At 37.6% G+C, this 18,040-nt stretch overlaps 1 protein-coding gene across 2 annotated transcripts in view; it reads right to left on the bottom strand.

Annotated features, from left to right (window-relative positions):
• Positions 1 to 1,117: 1,117 nt before the first annotated feature.
• The window catches only part of TRIP13 (thyroid hormone receptor interactor 13), a 39,834-nt gene continuing 22,911 nt past the window's right edge, over positions 1,118 to 18,040 (bottom strand). For both annotated transcript variants that reach the window (XM_039348018.1, XM_039348019.1), the window contains exons 10-15: positions 11,343 to 11,429; positions 6,677 to 6,783; positions 5,969 to 6,122; positions 5,591 to 5,703; positions 2,422 to 2,491; positions 1,118 to 1,425 (exon numbers count right to left, since the gene is read on the bottom strand). In XM_039348018.1, coding sequence (XP_039203952.1) covers positions 1,330 to 1,425; positions 2,422 to 2,491; positions 5,591 to 5,703; positions 5,969 to 6,122; positions 6,677 to 6,783; positions 11,343 to 11,429 — 627 coding nt within the window. In that variant the 3' untranslated portion in view covers positions 1,118 to 1,329. The remainder of the gene's footprint in view (positions 1,426 to 2,421; positions 2,492 to 5,590; positions 5,704 to 5,968; positions 6,123 to 6,676; positions 6,784 to 11,342; positions 11,430 to 18,040) is intronic.

Consider the following 18,040-nt stretch of genomic DNA (forward strand, 5'->3'; position numbering starts at 1 on the left):
AATATAACCTAAGTCTGTGGTGGCGAACCTATGGCACGGATGCCACAGGTGGCACACAGAGCCCTCTCTGTGGGCACGCGCACCTTCGCCCCAGTCCTAGGCCTTCAGCTGGGTTTTATAAAACCTTTTCACTTTAGGCCTCAGCCACCATGTGCAAACCAAGTTCAATCAATCAATTTTAACTTCTCACGGGAAAAAAAAAGATCTTGCAAAGTTGGAATTGATTGATTGAACGTTTCAATTCCCACCTAGTCTGCTGTTTCCACTGCAGCCATGCCCACCCAATAGGCCACACCCATCCAAGGCGCCACACCAACCCAGTGGGTCATGCCCGCCCGGCACCCGACGATACATAAGAGGATTTTGGGTTGCAGTTTGGGCACTCACTCTCTAAAAGGTTCGCCATCACTGACCTAAGTTATATTTAAGGGAGATGGGTGCTTCAGAAATATGAAAAATGATTTTCTTTAACTTCACACATATTCACAAGCTATAATTTGCTGTAACAGTTATGTGCACCTGGTTATTTCTATTTAAATTTTATTTTAGAAAGCTCTGGATGTAGAACATCTTGTCTGTTTAACTTTTCAGGAATCATTTGAATTGAGAAAACAAAATCCCTGGTGCATCCCTCTTTGGGTTTTCAGTGAATTTTCTGAAGTGACTGAACATCCATTTGAACTGCAGAGAGGCAGGGCCTATTCAGGCAGCCCTCCAGAAGAGATTGATGGATCCAGTAGGTTATTCCTAAGTCTCTGGCACATGGATTTGACAAAACATGTCATGGGTTGCAATGACCGCTTTGGATTTTTCTTTAAATCTTTTTATTTCTCATCCAAGAAGCTTCTTCAGTTCAGGGCAGAACAATCTTCTTGGATGAGAAGCGAAACAAACATACCAAAAAACCATTTTTATTTATCATTAATAATTGCCTAGTAAGTCTTAAGGTACTGTTAAGATACGACTTTCACTAGCACTAGCATTATTTTTACAAGAGATATAAAAGGTATTTTGATAGTCATCTAGTTCAAAGAAACAACACAAAATCATAGGTATTCCAACTCCAAGGAATGTGTCAAAATTATTGGGAACAATAACTTTTCTTGGAATTCCCCTAATAGTAAATGGCATCTTGATGACCCAAACAAAACAAAACCTTTAAATATATAGAAGTAATTTATTATATATGCAATAATTGAAAAAAGAAAGCCTAAATTGTTCTTCAGGTTAAGAATTCATAGTTCTTAATTAGCAATCTTGGTAGGTAGAAAAACAAAGTGAGAATGTGGGTAAAGAAAATTACCACAAAACAGAGTAGGAAAGAGCATATCAAACACAATCTGAAAGCTTTGCTCGTTCTTCAAATTGCTTGTCCACTGCAAGTGATAAAGCTTGAAGGAAAGTTGTCATTATGACATTAGGAGACTAGAAGGAAAGATAAAAATGTTAAGTGCCAGAATAAAAGCTTTTAAATTCATTATATAAAAAGAATTGAACAGTTATTTAACTTTTTATATGAAATATTACAAGTATTACATAAAGGAACACTTCTAATGGCATTTCTACAGCATAATTTATGCAACATTATTAAGCAAGCAGTTGGGTACCTCAGAGTTCTCTCTCGGGCACAGTGCTCTTCAACAATGGCTAAGGGAAGTAAATATTTTATCCCAGGGACACCCGCAACCCTTGGCTCACTTCTAGGCTGCAGCCTGCTTGGAACTGGGCCGTGCAAGCGGTGGGCAAACACATCCACACAGCTCCATTTGTATGAGCAGTGGGTGCATGTGCCTGCTACTTAGGCAAATGGAGCTGTGCACGCTCACACACCTACTACTCACACAGGACCATCTCCCCGACTAGGCCACCAAGCTGGAAAGGTTGGGGACCACTGGTGACATGATAACTATCTTTCAATACTTGAAGGGTGTCTCAGGGAAGAGGGGAGCTGATTTATTCTCTAAAGCACCTGAAGGCAGGAAAGAACCAATGGGTGGAAGCTTGTTACAGAGAAATCCTATTTGAAATTAAGAAGAAATTTCCTGACAATAAGAACAATTAATCAATGGAACAGTTTACCTCCCAGAGTTGTGGGTGTCTACTGCTGGACATTCTCAAGAAAAGATAGGACAATCATTTGTCCGGGACAGAATAAGGAGTTCTGCCCAGGGCAGGGTTTTATACTAGGAGACCTCCAAAATCTCTTCCAGTCCTATGATTCTATGTTACTAACCTAATTAAATCTGAATTATTATTTATTTTGCTATTGCGTATGCTATTGCATATTGTTTATGCGTATTCTTTGTAGCTAATAAGTACCAAAATTAAAAATGTCAAAATTATAGTTATCATTGAGTGAAAATCAAGCTCATGTATAGGGCTATTTGTGTATTTTATGATTTTTATAAAATAAAATCTTACTTGAATATACAGTGCATGGGCTAGAAAAGGAAGCTTTCTTAAGCTACGGCCGCTAAGTCCTTCGCTTTTCCTATAAGCAGAAATATGTTATGTATTAGATTTAGTTTTGTCAATACGAACGTATAAGGAACTTGGAATATATTTCAAAACATAATATATATTGAACCAACTTGCTATTGGATGGTGGGCCTTGTTTGTTTGATGGTTATATTTTTAGATTGGAAGCGGGATCTCATTTGATTGAATTCACTTTCTATAAAGATTACACATTATTTAAGTATATACTTGCATAATACTACTCAAGGTAAAATAATTAACAGTTGTGCAAAATATTAATCTCACACCTTTTTGAGCTAGGAATAAAGGTTCCAAACTCAAAAGAAATTTTGAGGATATATTTTGTGATTTATAGAAATATTTTGTTTTTGCTTTGTGTTATTTTAAGTGCCCCAGATTTGGATTATTGTTTTTTTAACCTGCTTTTTTTTAATCTTCTAATATTCGCCAAGTAAATTGCAGGCCAAAAGAACAAGTAACAAGAAACCTATTAGAGCCAGCAAAATATACTGTTTATACTATATAGCAGTAATGATTTTGCTATTATTTGTGTAATCTATGTTCTGTTAAGGATATATAAAATATTTCAGACCTTTCCAAAGCATTAATTTGAAATACCCCTTCAATCACTTATAAACTAGCTGTTCAATTTCTCAGCTTTTAAAATAACTTATTTTAAATATCTTCTTCAATTTCTTAGCTTTTAAAATAACTACTTTCAGGTTGCAAACACCGCAAATTTAAGTAGGCTTTCAAACCAGTGGATGCTATAAATAGATGTTCCCGGAATTAAATCTGTCCTTCAGCAATACTAGATGTTTCTTCTTATTGCAAAGGTATTGCTTTTTCTTTTTGAACAAAAATGAACTGTCAGTATGCATTCAGTTTTTAGCTTTCAGAGTAGTGAATGTAAATGTATTACTTTTTGGCATTCTTTCTAAGTTTTGCTGAGAAGTTAATATGAGAATGCAGAAATACACTTATGCAATGTGCATTAGGAAGAGGTTTCCGACAACAGCCAGAGATGAGTACTTTTCTGCTGTTAACAATCATACTATACAGAATAGAAAAAGGCAGCCAGGACAGACTATCCCTCAAACAATTTTATATATCTAGAGCAGTGGTTCTCAACCTGTGGGTCGGGACCCCATTTGGGGTCAAATGACCATTTCACGGGGGTCGCCAAACAACGCAGCCCGCCATTTTTTCCCCCTTTTCCTTAGCTGTGCTACTCCCTTTTATTCTATTGGCTTTTGAAAGCCAATAGAATAGACTCTCTTGAATAGAGTCTAATTCTATTGGCTTTCAAAAGCCAATAGGAATTGTCCAGACTGTCTCTGCCCTGCTGAGCCCACCCAAAGTCCCATTCTGCAAACGGTGCTGCACCAGTTGAGTAGTCCTCGAGTTACGACCAGGTGGGGGGTCACGGCATTAAAAAGGTTGAGAACCACTGATTTAGAGGAAAAAGGTATAAAGCATTAGGTTTTATTTCCATTGTTCCCTAAAGTAAAACTTTTAAACTATTTCTAATTTTGTCCCAACGTAGCTTTCTTGAGACTTTGTGAGATTGAGTGTAGAGGGCATTCTACTGTGGGGTACCAGTGAATTTTCTTTGGAAGGTAGTATCTGATGAGGATTGCTTGGTAGCATAGCCTTTAGGCTAAGGAGTTCCATCTTATTTTATTATTTAATATCTACATGAAATTTATGAAAGTGTTCATTTAGAGCAGTGGTTCTCAACCTTTTAATGCCACGACCCCCAACCGGTCGTAAGTCGAGGACTACTCAACCGGTCGTAAGTCGAGGACTACTCAACTGGTGCAGTACCGTTTGCAGAATGGGACTTTTGGCGGGCTCAGCAGGGCAGAGACAGCCTGGACAATTCCTATTGGCTTTTGAAAGCCAATAGAATTAGACTCTATTCAAGAGAGTCTATTCTATTGGCTTTCAAAAGCCAATAGAATAAAAGGGAGTAGCACAGCTAAGGAAAAGGGGGGAGAAATGATGGACTGCATTGTTTGGCGACCCCTGTGAAATGGTCGTTTGACCCCAAATGGGGTCCCGACCCACAGGTTGAGAACCACTGATTTAGAGTATTAAAATTAGGTACAGTGTTACAAACATTCAATTCTATTACTCCTTCTCATTAAGACAAATGAAAACGTTGATGCCGAAGAATCTTGTCCAAATTTGATATGAACCTGAGATAAATCCTGAAAATGTGAATGTGCTGTTGATTAGTAAAAAGTATTGCTCATTCAACCTGGTGTAGAAAAGTTATATTCTGAAAAATCAGATGTGTTTAACTGGGATTCATCGATACTATGCTATACTTTAATTATTTAATCAGAAATAATTATAAGACAGAATCACTCTCTCAGCCTTAAGAAAGGGGTAATATCAAACTACTTCGGAAAAATGTCAACAAAAAAACTGCAGTGAGTAGTCCAGACAGTTGACAGATATCACAAACTGATTCAAAGGCATCCCTCTCTCCAAACATACAAATAACTCAATATTGCAAAGTGCATCAATTTTTCAATTGCTTTTTAATTGTTGAGGGATAATCTAACTAAGAAATCAGCTGTCTCATTATAAAGTTATTATTAACATCTGTACGAAGGGAATTTTTGTTGACATCATCACAAGCAAAGATCCATTTATTGAGCACAGACGAAAAGCTCTCCTGAGTTGTCCCTAGTTCTTTCCAGGTACTATCTATAAGTAGATACTGAAATACTGTACTTTCCATTTCTACTCCAGTCATGGTGGAGATCCAGTAGAAGAGTTAATCCAGTGCTTGGGGGTTGTTATAGTCTGAAGGAAGCTGAAGTCAAATAGAGATGTTATTTGTTTCAGACAGTTCCCTGCCAGTATCAGATGGAGATACAGTCTATGAAGATCTCTGACTTGGGCTTCTCCCGCACTTACAGTTACCAACTCCATCTATTTATGTAGCAAAGACATAGGGTGTATGTCAGATTTGGCACTATCTGATATGTGAAATCTTGGCTATTCGATTCTGAAAACACATGTTTGATCTTATGGAACAATAATCAAAAGAAGCATAAAACAAAACAAAAAGTTAGCAAAACTAAGCACTAATATATACCTTGAAATATCTTTTAGCAGGAGACTTAATTTTGACACGTCGTTTTCTAAGTAACCAATCACCTCTAGCTCACGGAGTGTTAACAATTGCTGACGGGGATATATTATCTGGCACTTCAGGAAAAAAGTTTTTATTTACAAAAAATATATATCAAGCTAAAAATCAGTTATTTAAAATGTGCTAACCACTAATTCAATAAATATAAAGACAATATTCAAAGCAAAGAAGTTATTAAAAAGGAATGGGCATTGCTTCCTTATCCAAGTTAAATAAACAGAAAAAATACATTATCAAGAATAAAAATAAAAATTATTTAAATATAATCCTTTCAAGGATAAGAATTATGCTTTGAAAATTTAAAAAAAAAAACAAAATTACCTTCATTAGTTCTTCTATGCAAGAATGATAGATTTTGAATATTGCTGCAGGAGAAGGTGGCCCAATGTATTGTTTAATATCAGCTCTATCTACAAAAGCAATATCAATTTTCTCTGTAATATTTGAAGTCGTCAGTATAACCACATTGGGATACCTTTAAAATCACAATTGCGAGAATGTCACCTCATATATTTAAGAAATACAGAAAAATTTCTGATTCAAATAGTTTATCAAAACATAAAATACAGAAGTACCAAAAAAAAGAAAGAAAATTAAGAGGAAAATAAGGGAGGAAAAGGGGAAGAGAAAAAAGTGTAGGGAAGAGAGAAAAGAAAAAGAAACATACTTTTGACTCTTTGATGCAGTAGAATAAGGGAGTAACATAAAATCTCAACTTTTTACTTTGATATACTAACCATTTCTGTAACAACAAAGCTATCTAATCAGCAAAATCAAACTTTCATTTTTTCCATCTCAAGCACAAAGTCCAAAAGCAGTTTCCAAGCAGAAACAAAAATAATTGTGTTCTCTTCTTTAATCACAGCAGTCAATCTCTGCTAACTCTATCAACTTTTGATATCAATTTTATTCTTTAAAATATATATAATTGAATTTTTTCACAAGTTTCTCTGAAAGGAATATTTTCTTGCCTCAAGGTAGTCCTACTTTATTTCTGACCTTTTATAATAAATGATGATTAATGGTTACCTTTTGATCTGATCAATTTGTGTCAATACAGCATTTACAACACGGATTGCATCAGAAGGCTCAGTACCTGCTTGAAAAGCATTACGAGCAGCTGTGAGACTTTCCACCTGCAAAAGAAAAAAGATTGCTTTCTATATATTTTTTGAATAGCAATTCAAAGAAAAAAGAAAAAAAGAGAGTTCTGCCTGATCTTTTAAGCAATGTGTCATTTCTATTCTTTCTTTAAAAATTATATACTGCCTCAGAATAAAAAAAAAATTAAGATATTATATATTACTGCAATTAAAAAGACAGTGAACATCTAACACAGAGCTTTCTAAAAAAAAAACCAACCAAAAAACTTTGCTGCCCAAAAATTCAGCAGAGAAAATCCTTGGACTCCTAGGAAGTGCAAATGGTTTTGCTGAATTTATTTTTGCCTAGATTCACTTTGATGGAGTTGGATAACCATATAATTGTTTAAAATAAAGTAAAATTTAAAAAATTGAAAGAGAAATAGAAATGAGATTTTGGAATCCCACCAAATGTTAAAACTAAAAAAATGTTCTTCCCCAAAGATGTTTCCCTGATGTTTGTATGCCAAATCCAAATTTGAAAGTTGTGGCAGTGAACTATTCTCAAGCCTGTAAATGAGCAGCCATAAAATAGAAATGTTAAAATAATCAGATCTATTCAATTTATCATTACCAATATCATGATTTTCTCCTTATCCCCAAAAAACTAAATGATATGTCATACTTTTGTTGTTAAATGATCAAATTTTGTGATTAGTTTGGAATTTCCATGTCTTCTAAAAATTTATATAATTTGTACTCTGGTTAGGGCCATAAGCTTATAAAATCTAGCCATCACTGAATAAAAGAAAAAAAAAACCTAACACAGATGGATGTACAAAGGAAAATGGCTAACACTTTCACTATAAGTCTAAGCTTACTAGTATGTGAATCACTGAAACCACTTCTTTCTTCCAGAGAGAAAATATTGTTGGTTTATCAGTGAACCTGATTAAAGACTTTTGTCCCTGATGTTACATAGCTCTGCAACATTTGCAGTAGAAGTTAATCCCAGCCTGCACACCTGATTCTTAAACTAGACTGTAATTAAAGCAGTATTTCTTCAGAAGCTTTGGCTCTGCTATTTGTGAGTTTAATCTCATGCTTCTCTTAGTTCTTCTGGGTTACTTGGGGGAATGTGACAGCCTGGCTCTGGGAGATTGTCTATGATTTGTTAAGTGACAGAATGTTGTTATTTTAAAGAGGAAGTGATAGGCCTTCTTCAAAAATCCTTGTTGAGCTAAAATTTTTAGACAACTATTTTTTTTTCTAAGAAGTCAGCAACAGAATATCCTTAAAGATGCAGGCATAGGATGAAAAGAGCATTGATCATTATTGTCAATAATCTTAAATGGAAACTAGATGGAAAACAGTACACCCCTTCTAGTCCTATCACATCTCTCCATAGCAGGATACCATCAACCATGGCATCCTCCAGTTGACATTGGGAGTAGGAAGCTTTGTGCTTTAGGAGTTTATATAAATGGGAAATTTCAATTATCAGTAGAAAAATTAGTCTAGTGGAAACCATATGTAGGTGTCTCAGACCTCATACAATGTAAAGACTGTAACAGCCACTATGTAAGATAGATAGAAGACAGCAGAGTGCATCCATGAACTGCCTTTGGAAATACGTCTCTAACTTATAAAGTTCTATAGTATATGGCTTGCATCCTAGGTATTTCAGATGACTTTCTCTGTGTAAAATTGACCTGTAGGATCTTTCTGGAGTGTACACTGAAACAAAATCTTTTTTATAAACCAGTTTCATGAAAGACAAATGCTCACAGACAGTGTCAGTGCAGGATATCTCCCTCAAAAACCGGCTTTCTAGAAATTAGTAAAAACAAAATTAGTTCAGAAAACATTTGAAGTGTGAAAGTAAATTTTCATTGGTACTAAGGTGTCAAGACTCAATATGTAGGGATATAAAATATAAGAGCATGATGTATATTTTCTAATGTTCTAGATATAAAAACTGAGAAAAGTATAGCCTCTAATAATGTCTAGCGCAGATTTTAGTAGAAGAAATGTAATTGGAGCCACAAAAATCTGAACAAAGTTGAAAGCTAGATATATTTGCAAACATTTTGTATAAAAACTATAATAAAAATAATTATCAAGTTAATGTTTCTATATTGAAAACAAGTATCTTCAGAAAATGAAAAAATATGATCTCAGATTATAAAGATTATTTGACTAAGGAAGGTACGGTAGTACTTAACCTCTATTTGGAATTATTATCTTATAATGAAAGACAAAAGGCAGAACTGAAACTAAAATAACATTTTACTTTGAATTTAAATATCCAGAGTAAAATGCATCCAAGAATAAATCTTGCCAGATCAACCTTACGGTAGTTTTTGATAAGACAATTTCTTCAGATTCTAGGAATGGTACATGGACAATTTTTCTAGATTTTTATGTCAGCCAAGCATTCAACAAAGTATCCCATTACTTTTTGATGAAAAAGTTAATTAAGTGTAAGCAGGATAACTGAATGGTATGCCATTTAATTAATTACATAACTAACATAAAAACTGTAGTCAAAGAATGCTGATATTATGGTCTCAATGAATCCTCTAGCCAGAGGCTGAGGAGGTAATTAGTCTGAATAGTCAGTAGAACAATCAGGCATTTGTGGCAACTTCCAAGTTTGAGAAGATGAGTCTGGATTCAAATGTGGGAGCAGATTCTGGCAGGCTGCCTAGAATTAGAACAAACAGGTAATAACACAACAGCAACTGGAGTTGAGAACAGCCTTTAGCTCCTTTCTGTTGGAAGCCAACTCTCTGGCTATGGATTTGCATTTGTGCAGGTAGTCTCCAGGTTATGTTTATTTGTTCAATGACAATTCAAAGTTAGGATGATGCTGAAAGAATGGACTTACAACTGATCCATGTACTTTTGATTGTTGTTGCTGTGGCAAGGTGGAAGCAAGCAATAAAAAGGAACCTTCAATCACATGAAGCCATTTTTAGGGTGGCCTTAGCTGCAGCTACACCTTTGTAACATGCTGCTCTCTGCTCTGGTCTTGGAATGTGCATGTGTTCTGCTTAAGGAATTCTTGCCTATGAAAGCACTACATAAACTGGGTCTGCTCAGGGGAAGGCACCATTGCTACTCATGGTCTCCATGGTGAAGTTTGACCAACCTGGCCAGGCCTTGGGTGGGAGAGGCAATGTAGGGCTTGGTTGTAGGAGAAACTGTATCTCTAAGACTGGGCTAGGGTTGGCCTGGGCAGACAAGGAAGGAAAGGGAGGGAGGGAAATATGACAAAGATCAGTTGAAGACAGAGGTGGGGGACAAGAGCAGATTTCAGTAGCCATCTTGGCCACGTTGTACAGGGTGGCCAAAAGGGGAGAGATGGATTGAAATAGACAGTCAAGCACCTAGACTGCAATCACATGACCATAGCGATCTGCAAATCATAAATGTAAATCACTTTTTAGTGCTGTCATAAATTCAAAACAATGGTTCAAACAAATGGTCAGAAGTGGAGGATCATCTATATGCATCTTTATATGTTTTAAGTGCTTATTAATTTATTATTTCTTCCTGTTTTTTGTATAGTATGAATTTAGACCACTTTCAGGCAAGAGTTATTATGGAGGCATTCTTGGAGATATTTGTAGGTGACCTATGGCAGAACTAGGCTGGAGCTAATGCATCAATTCTTGTGCCTCTTGATCTCTTGTGGCTTTTGATATACAATATTCTTTTGAATTGGTTCCAGGGATTGGAAACATTATTTTATGGTGATTCTCTTCCTTTCTTTTGCAACAGTTTCAATCAGTGTTGGACTATATGATAGACTTGACTCTCTAGGTCCTTCCTTTGTGGAGTGCCAAAGGGCTAAATGTTTTCTCACCTCACCTGTTTAACATCTACATGAAACCACTGGCTCCATTGGTTTAAGGTTCAGTGTCATAAGTATGCCTTTCTTCCAGAATGAGATTTCCTGAGAGACCTGTGTGGTTCATCCCGTTGGCTTTCCGAAAAGTTTTAAAGATTAGGCTCTTCTCCCAGACCTTGAGCTAAGGTTGGAGGGAGGGGCTATTAAATATATTTGTGTGCATGGATGTTGTTGACCACAATTGATATCTTGCTTTCTTTTTATCATTACTGTTGGTCTTTTGTCTTGTTTTATTGTAAGCCACTCAAAATTAGTTTACAGTCAGTCAGTGCCTAAACTGAACCAAATGTATTTTTACTTGTAAACTAGCATAAGTCATTCTGAGTTCGGTGGCCTATGAATCTGCACTATAAATATAAATTAAAATTCAGATTAAAAATATATTATGCAAATATATCTGATGTAAAGTTTTTATGAATAGGTGTATATATATTTAAATTTGCAAACAAACACAAGCAGAATCATGAACATATTCAGACTTTAACCTAAGGATTGAAAGTACTATAAATGTAACCCGTACCCTACAGATGGATTTTGAATTACCAATAGAACCTGCAAGGATTGAAATCTGATTTCTTTGCCTTCATACAGCCCAGCTTGGATTTTAATAGAAAAGTGACATAGAATTTTGTAATCAGTATACCAGTAATATTTTAGTGCAAACAATTTTAATACTGAAGTACTACTATAATCATACCTCATCAATAAGTACAAATACAAGGGCATCTTTGTCATCAATTAATTCTTGAATCTTCTGAAACATTTTTGTAACAAGTTTGCCACTCTAAAAAAAAGTAGTATATAAATTGATTTACTTTTTTTTATAGGATATTAACAAGGGTTACAATTTAACACCTGCTGGATTATTGTTTATTCTCAAGGCAATGTGGTTGCATATTTGCTGCTGACACAAATTTTGCATGACTGAAACAATACGTTTCACTTGTAAAATCTTAATTATGAGTGTTCCCCCAAGAAGAGATATATGGAAATTTGTCAGCAAAAAAAGAAATCTGAATTTGTAATGTATTGCAGTTGCGACTTGAGCCTGCTTAACCCCCCTAGTTGGGGGCTGCAAGGCAAAAGAGATTATATATATATATAGGAAGTTTTTCAGACAGACCGGTCTGATTGATTACACCTTGACATTTTTAACTGCTATACTGCAGTTATACTTTTTACAATTTTTTTACATACATACATACATACATACATATATATATATATATATATATATATATATATATATATATATGTTTTCTGAGGTTTTCGCGGGTATTTGTATGTAGGTCTTTGGTTATTCGGGTTTTCTCCCACGTAAAATTGGAAGTGTCTTGGCGACGTTTCGACGAAGTCTCATTCGTCACCTTCAGGCTGGTGCTTTCGGTTTCGTGCTTCTAGGAGCAATGTGTGATTGTAGCTGTTTCCTCCTTTTAAATGCCAGTGGGGGTATGAACTGATTGGTTAGGAGCTTGGCTGTGCTCTGATTGGCTGGGGGGTTGGCTGTGCTGATTGGCTGGGGGGGTTGGCTGTGCTCTGATTGGCTGGGAGAGTGTTCTGTTTGGGTGGGGGCTTTGTTGTGCTCAGGTTAGTCTGAGTTGCAGAGGGATTTAAAATGGTGAGCTGCATTGCTATTTTTTGGCCTCGCGTTCGTGGTCGTGCCTCATCTTCATGGTGGGTGTCAGTTTGCTTCATGTATGGATTGGAGGGGTTTAAAGTGGCTAATGATGCAGCTGTGGTCTGGCTTCTGGTTTGTGATCATGCCTCATCATCGGTGTGGCTTTGGGTTTGCTTTTTGCGTGGATGTGTGGTGGTGACATCCTGTGTGGTTTTTGTGAGTGTGGGTCTGGTGTCATTTTTTGTGTTAGGGAGTCGTTTGTCAATAAGGGCGGGTTTCCAAATGGCTGGTAGGCGGGAGGTATCATCTCGTTTGTTCATGCTGTGTGGGCGTTTTTCTATCTCGATGGCTTCTCTAATTATTCTGTTTTTAAAATGTTCAGTTTTGGCGATAGTTCTGGTCTTTTTAAAGTCAATTTCATGTCCTGTGATTTTAAGGTGTTGGACCAGGGAAGAAGTTGGTTCCTCTTCTTTGACTGAGTTCTTATGTTCTTCAATGTGTGCACTTATTCTTCTGTTGGTTTGTCCGTTGTATGTGGTGGGACAAGTGGTGCATGGGATTTCGTATACTCCTTGATTTTCTAATTCAATTTTATCTTTGGGGTTTCTTAGGATGGTGGATATTTTTCTGTTTGGGCAGAATGCTGTCTTAATGTTGTGTTTGTGGAGGATCTTACTGATTCTGTCTGTGGTGCCTTTTATGTAAGGGAGGAGGGCTTTGCCGTTTTCTTGTTCTCTGTCTTGGGTTTTAGTGGGGGTTTCTTTTTGGATTAGTTTGGTAATCTTATTTCGTTGGAATCCATTGGATGTAAGTACATTAGTGAGAGTGTGTAGTTCGGTTTTTAGGTGTTGTTCATCAGCTAAGCGTTTTGTTCTAGAGATGAGTGTCTTGGCTACGGAGTTGATCTGTGCTGGGTGGTGGTGTGAGAGAGCATGCAGATAGCGGTTTGTGTGTGTTTTCTTCTGGTAGATAGTGTGTCTTAGGGAGCCATTGGATTTCTTGTAGATTAAGACATCTAAGGAAGGGAAGTTGGTTATTAACTTCTGTTTCCATGGTGAACTGTATTTTGGGGTGTAGGCTGTTGAGGTGTATGAGGAAGTTGTCCAGTTTTTCTTTCTCGTGTGGCCAGATTATGAAGGTGTCGTCTACGTATCTGAGCCAGAGTTTGGGTTTGTGTTCAGATTTTTCTAGAGCTTGGGTTTCAAAGTGTTCCATGTAGAGTTTGCAATGACAGGTGAGAGGGGTGATCCCATGGGTGCTCCTTCTATTTGTTTGCATTTTTGTCCGTTATAGATGAAGTATGTGTTGGATAGGCAATGGTTGGTCAGATCTAGGATGTGTTTTGGGGGGTTATATTTGTTTTGGATAGCTGTCAAGGCTTCTTTGATTGGCACTTGGGTGAACAGGGATATGACATCGAAGTTCACGAGTAGGTCGCTGGGCTGTACGTTTTGTTTCTTTATGATCTCTAAGAAATGGAATGAATTTTTTACGTGTGAAGTGATGGATTCTGCATAGGGCTGTAGTCGTTTGGCGAGAAATTTGGATAGGTTTTGTAGAGGTGAGCCTATGGAGCTGACTATGGGTCTAAGTGGGGTTCCTTCTTTGTGTATCTTGGGGAGACCATAGATACACAAAGAAGCCGAGATCAAAATTTAATCCCCACATGTTTCCAACTGAAATTCCACTCCAACTCTGCAGCTACCAAACGCATCCTGAAAAGAACAGAATTGGCCCTAATCAGAAATGAACTTCACACAAAAAGATTCCTCCTAGACCGAATTAACAAAGATCTCCTCACACTTCACCTCAAACTCAGCAACAAGATCCACCCCGCACTTTGGGACAAATCCAAACAACTCGCCGTCTGGAGAGCTGAAACACAGACCACCCTCAAGACAGACACACACACCAATAAACTCCAAAGACTACAAGAACACCAGAAACAAACCCCTCCTCCCTCACAGCCACACATGAAACAAACAGTGCATAACACCTCAGATAGGATCATCACCAAAGCCGAAACCAATGTCCTTTCCAAAGGATTCAACTTTGCAGTTGCTCCCAAACACATCCCCACTGAAACCATTATATGTGGAGTTGAAACCAGCGTGACCAAAATCAATCCTGACGACGCTAACAGAATCAGACTCGAAATCACCAACATCCTCTGCACCAGCAAGCCACCCAAAAGCAACTTACCCAAAGAGGAACAGACAGCACTACGTAACCTGAAAGAAGACACCAGCATAATAATCCTTACCAGCAGACAAGGGCAATGCCACGGTGGTTATGAACATATCTGACTACCAAACCAAATTAACCAACCTACTCCAAGACTCTACATACAAACCCCTAAACACAGATCCCACCACCTACCTGGAAAAAACCACCAGATCCAAAATAAAAGCCTCCCCCATTAGCGAAGAGATCCAGCAAAGAATCATTCCCAGAGAGAAATCATCCAGATGCCCTAAGCTCTATGGTCTCCCCAAGATACACAAGGAAGGAACCCCACTTAGACCCATAGTCAGCTCCATAGGCTCACCTCTACAAAACCTATCCAAATTTCTCGCCAAACGACTACAGCCCCTATGCAGAATCCATCACCTCACACGTAAAAAATTCATTCCATTTCTTAGAGATCATAAAGACACAAAACTTACAGCCCAGCGACCTACTCGTGAGCTTCGATGTCATATCCTTGTTCACCCAATCAAAGAAGCCTTGACAGCTATCCAATCAAAGAAGCCTTGACAGCTATCCAAAACAAATATAACCCCCCAAAACACATCCTAGATCTGACCAATCATTGCCTATCCAACACATACTTCATCTATAACGGACAAAAATACAAACAAATAGAAGGAGCACCCATGGGATCACCCCTCTCACTTGTCATTGCAAACCTCTATATGGAACACTTTGAAACCCAAACTCTAGAAAAATCTGAACACAAACACAAACTCTGGCTCAGATACGTAGACGACACCTTCATAATCTGGCCACATGGGAAAGAAAAACTGGACAACTTCCTCATACACCTCAACAGCCTACACCCCAAAATACAGTTCACCATGGAAACAGAAGTTAATAACCAACTTCCCTTCCTTAGATGTCTTAATCTACAAGAAATCCAATGGTTCCCTAGGACACACCATCTACCAGAAGAAAACATACACAAACCGCTATCTGCATACTCTCTCACACCACCACCCAGCACAGATCAACTCCGTAGCCAAGACACTCATCTCTAGAACAAAACGCTTAGCTGATGAACAACACCTAAAAACCGAACTACACACTCTCACTAATGTAGTTACATCCAATGAATTCCAACGAAATAAGATTACCAAACTAATCCAAAAAGAAAGCCCCACTAAAACCCAAGACAGAGAACAAGAAAATGGCAAAGCCCTCCTCCCTTACATAAAAGGCACCACAGACAGAATCAGTAAGATCCTCCACAAACACAACATTAAGACAGCATTCTGCCCAAACAGAAAAATATCCACCATCCTAAGAAACCCCAAAGACAAAATTGAATTAGAAAATCAAGGAGTATACAAAATCCCATGCACCACTTGTCCCACCACATACAACGGACAAACCAACAGAAGAATAAGTGCACACACTGAAGAACATAAGAACTCAGTCAAAAAAGAGGAACCAACTTCTTCCCTGGTCCAACACCTTAAAATCACAGGACATGAAAGTGACTTTAAAAAGACCAGAACTATCGCCAAAACTGAACATTTTAATAACAGAATAATCAGAGAAGCCATCGAGATAGAAAAATGCCCACAGAGCATGAACAAACAAGATGATACCTCCCGCCTACCAGCCATTTGGAAACCCGCCCTTATTGACAAACGACTCCCTAACACAAAAAATGACACCAGACCCACACTCACAAAAACCACACAGGGTGTCACCACCACACATCCACACAAAAAGCAAACCCAAAGCCACACCGATGATGAGGCACGACCACAAACCAGAAGCCAGACCACAGCTGCATCATTAGCCACTTTAAACCCCTCCAATCCATACATGAAGCAAACTGACACCCACCATGAAGATGAGGCACGACCACGAACGCGAGGCCAAAAAATAGCAATGCAGCTCACCATTTTAAATCCCTCTGCAACTCAGACTAACCTGAGCACAACAAAGCCCCCATCCAAACAGAACACCCCCCCAGCCAATCAGAGCACAGCCAACCCCCCAGCCAATCAGAGCACACCAACCCCCCAGCCAATCAGAGCACAGCCAAGCTTCTAACCAATCAGAACACACCTCCATCCAATCAGAACACAGCCAAGCTCTCATCCAATCAGTTCATACCCCCACTGGCAGTTAAAAGGAGGAAACAGCTACAATCACACATTGCTCCTAGAAGCACGAAGCCGAAAGCACCAGCCTGAAGATGAAGAATTAGACTTCATCGAAACGTCGCCAAGACACTTTCAATTTTACATGGGAGAAAACCCGAATAACCAAAGACCTACATACACACACACACACACATACACACACACACACACACACACACACACACTGTACATACATATACATACATACACACACACCATCAACATTAGTCTCACTCTGTGTGTGTTTTGTTATTATGACATGTTCATAAACTATCAAGGGTAATGGTTTCAATAAATTTCCCATAATGTGTACTAATTGTAACATTTTCTCATTTTAAATGGGTTAACATTAAACACAGTTAAACTGCAAGTATAGAAGGCCTATTTTATAGGGAACAAATTATACAGATTAAATCCCACATATTGTTCAAGTTTATATTTACTGATTTCAGTTTCTACTTAGTTCTCAGTAAAATTTAATTAGAGTAGTTTTGGCAGGATTCTCTCCCTTTTTTTGTTAATATGTGACTAAGGACTGTTATCTTGTTCATAAGAAATTTATATATGCATGTACTAAATCAAATATGTTAAAAAGTAATTCTCACTGATATAATAATTTGTAAATTAAGGAGACTGAGCATATTTATGAGCACTCACCAGGAATAGTAAGATTAGGAATTATATATGAAAAGAGTGCTTCTGGATATGGCTACAACATAATTATAGAGGAAAAACATTACAGGGGAAGGCTTTGGACATCATAGTAGTGACAAGAATGGGACAATATGATAGGAGACAGGGAAGTAAAGCTCTTAGGGAAGACTGGCTTAGTATTTAGTACCAATGTTGCATTCTAGCCTCTTGTGCTCAACCCTGAAGATCATCTTCAGAGCTTCACTGCTTTTGGTCTCTGTTTGTTTTTTAATATAATATTAGTCTATAATAAGATTCTCCTCATCCACGATCTAATCATGAATGAAAGGACCAACTAGATGCATTACCAATACCCAGATATACTTGAATGTGCTCTCCCTCTTGGAAATGTGCTTTCTTTTGTTTTGAGGGTGGTACCACCTATACAGCTTGAACAGGGTAGCGGTATGGCTGCAGGTGTCAGAGAATTTCTGGTGATTTTTTAGGGACACTACACTTGACAGATGCAAGATCCTTGACTCCATGGACAAATTGGCAGTTCCTCCAAATGATCATTATGAGGGATTTGATCTTGCTTTCTCTGAGTTACCATGGACCTGATCTAGAATGCTGCATGCCAAACTCATAGTGGAGTAACATGTTGTATTTGGTTTATGCAGTGGTACAGGCCATTTATATTATGCAAATATATTAAATATTACTGGGCTAATATGATGACAAGCAAAGGAAATTAGATGCCTGTTCTAA

The sequence above is a fragment of the Crotalus tigris genome, unplaced genomic scaffold, assembly GCF_016545835.1.
Source record: "Crotalus tigris isolate CLP2741 ecotype Arizona unplaced genomic scaffold, ASM1654583v1 scf7180000018106.563195, whole genome shotgun sequence".
NCBI lineage: Eukaryota > Metazoa > Chordata > Lepidosauria > Squamata > Viperidae > Crotalus > Crotalus tigris.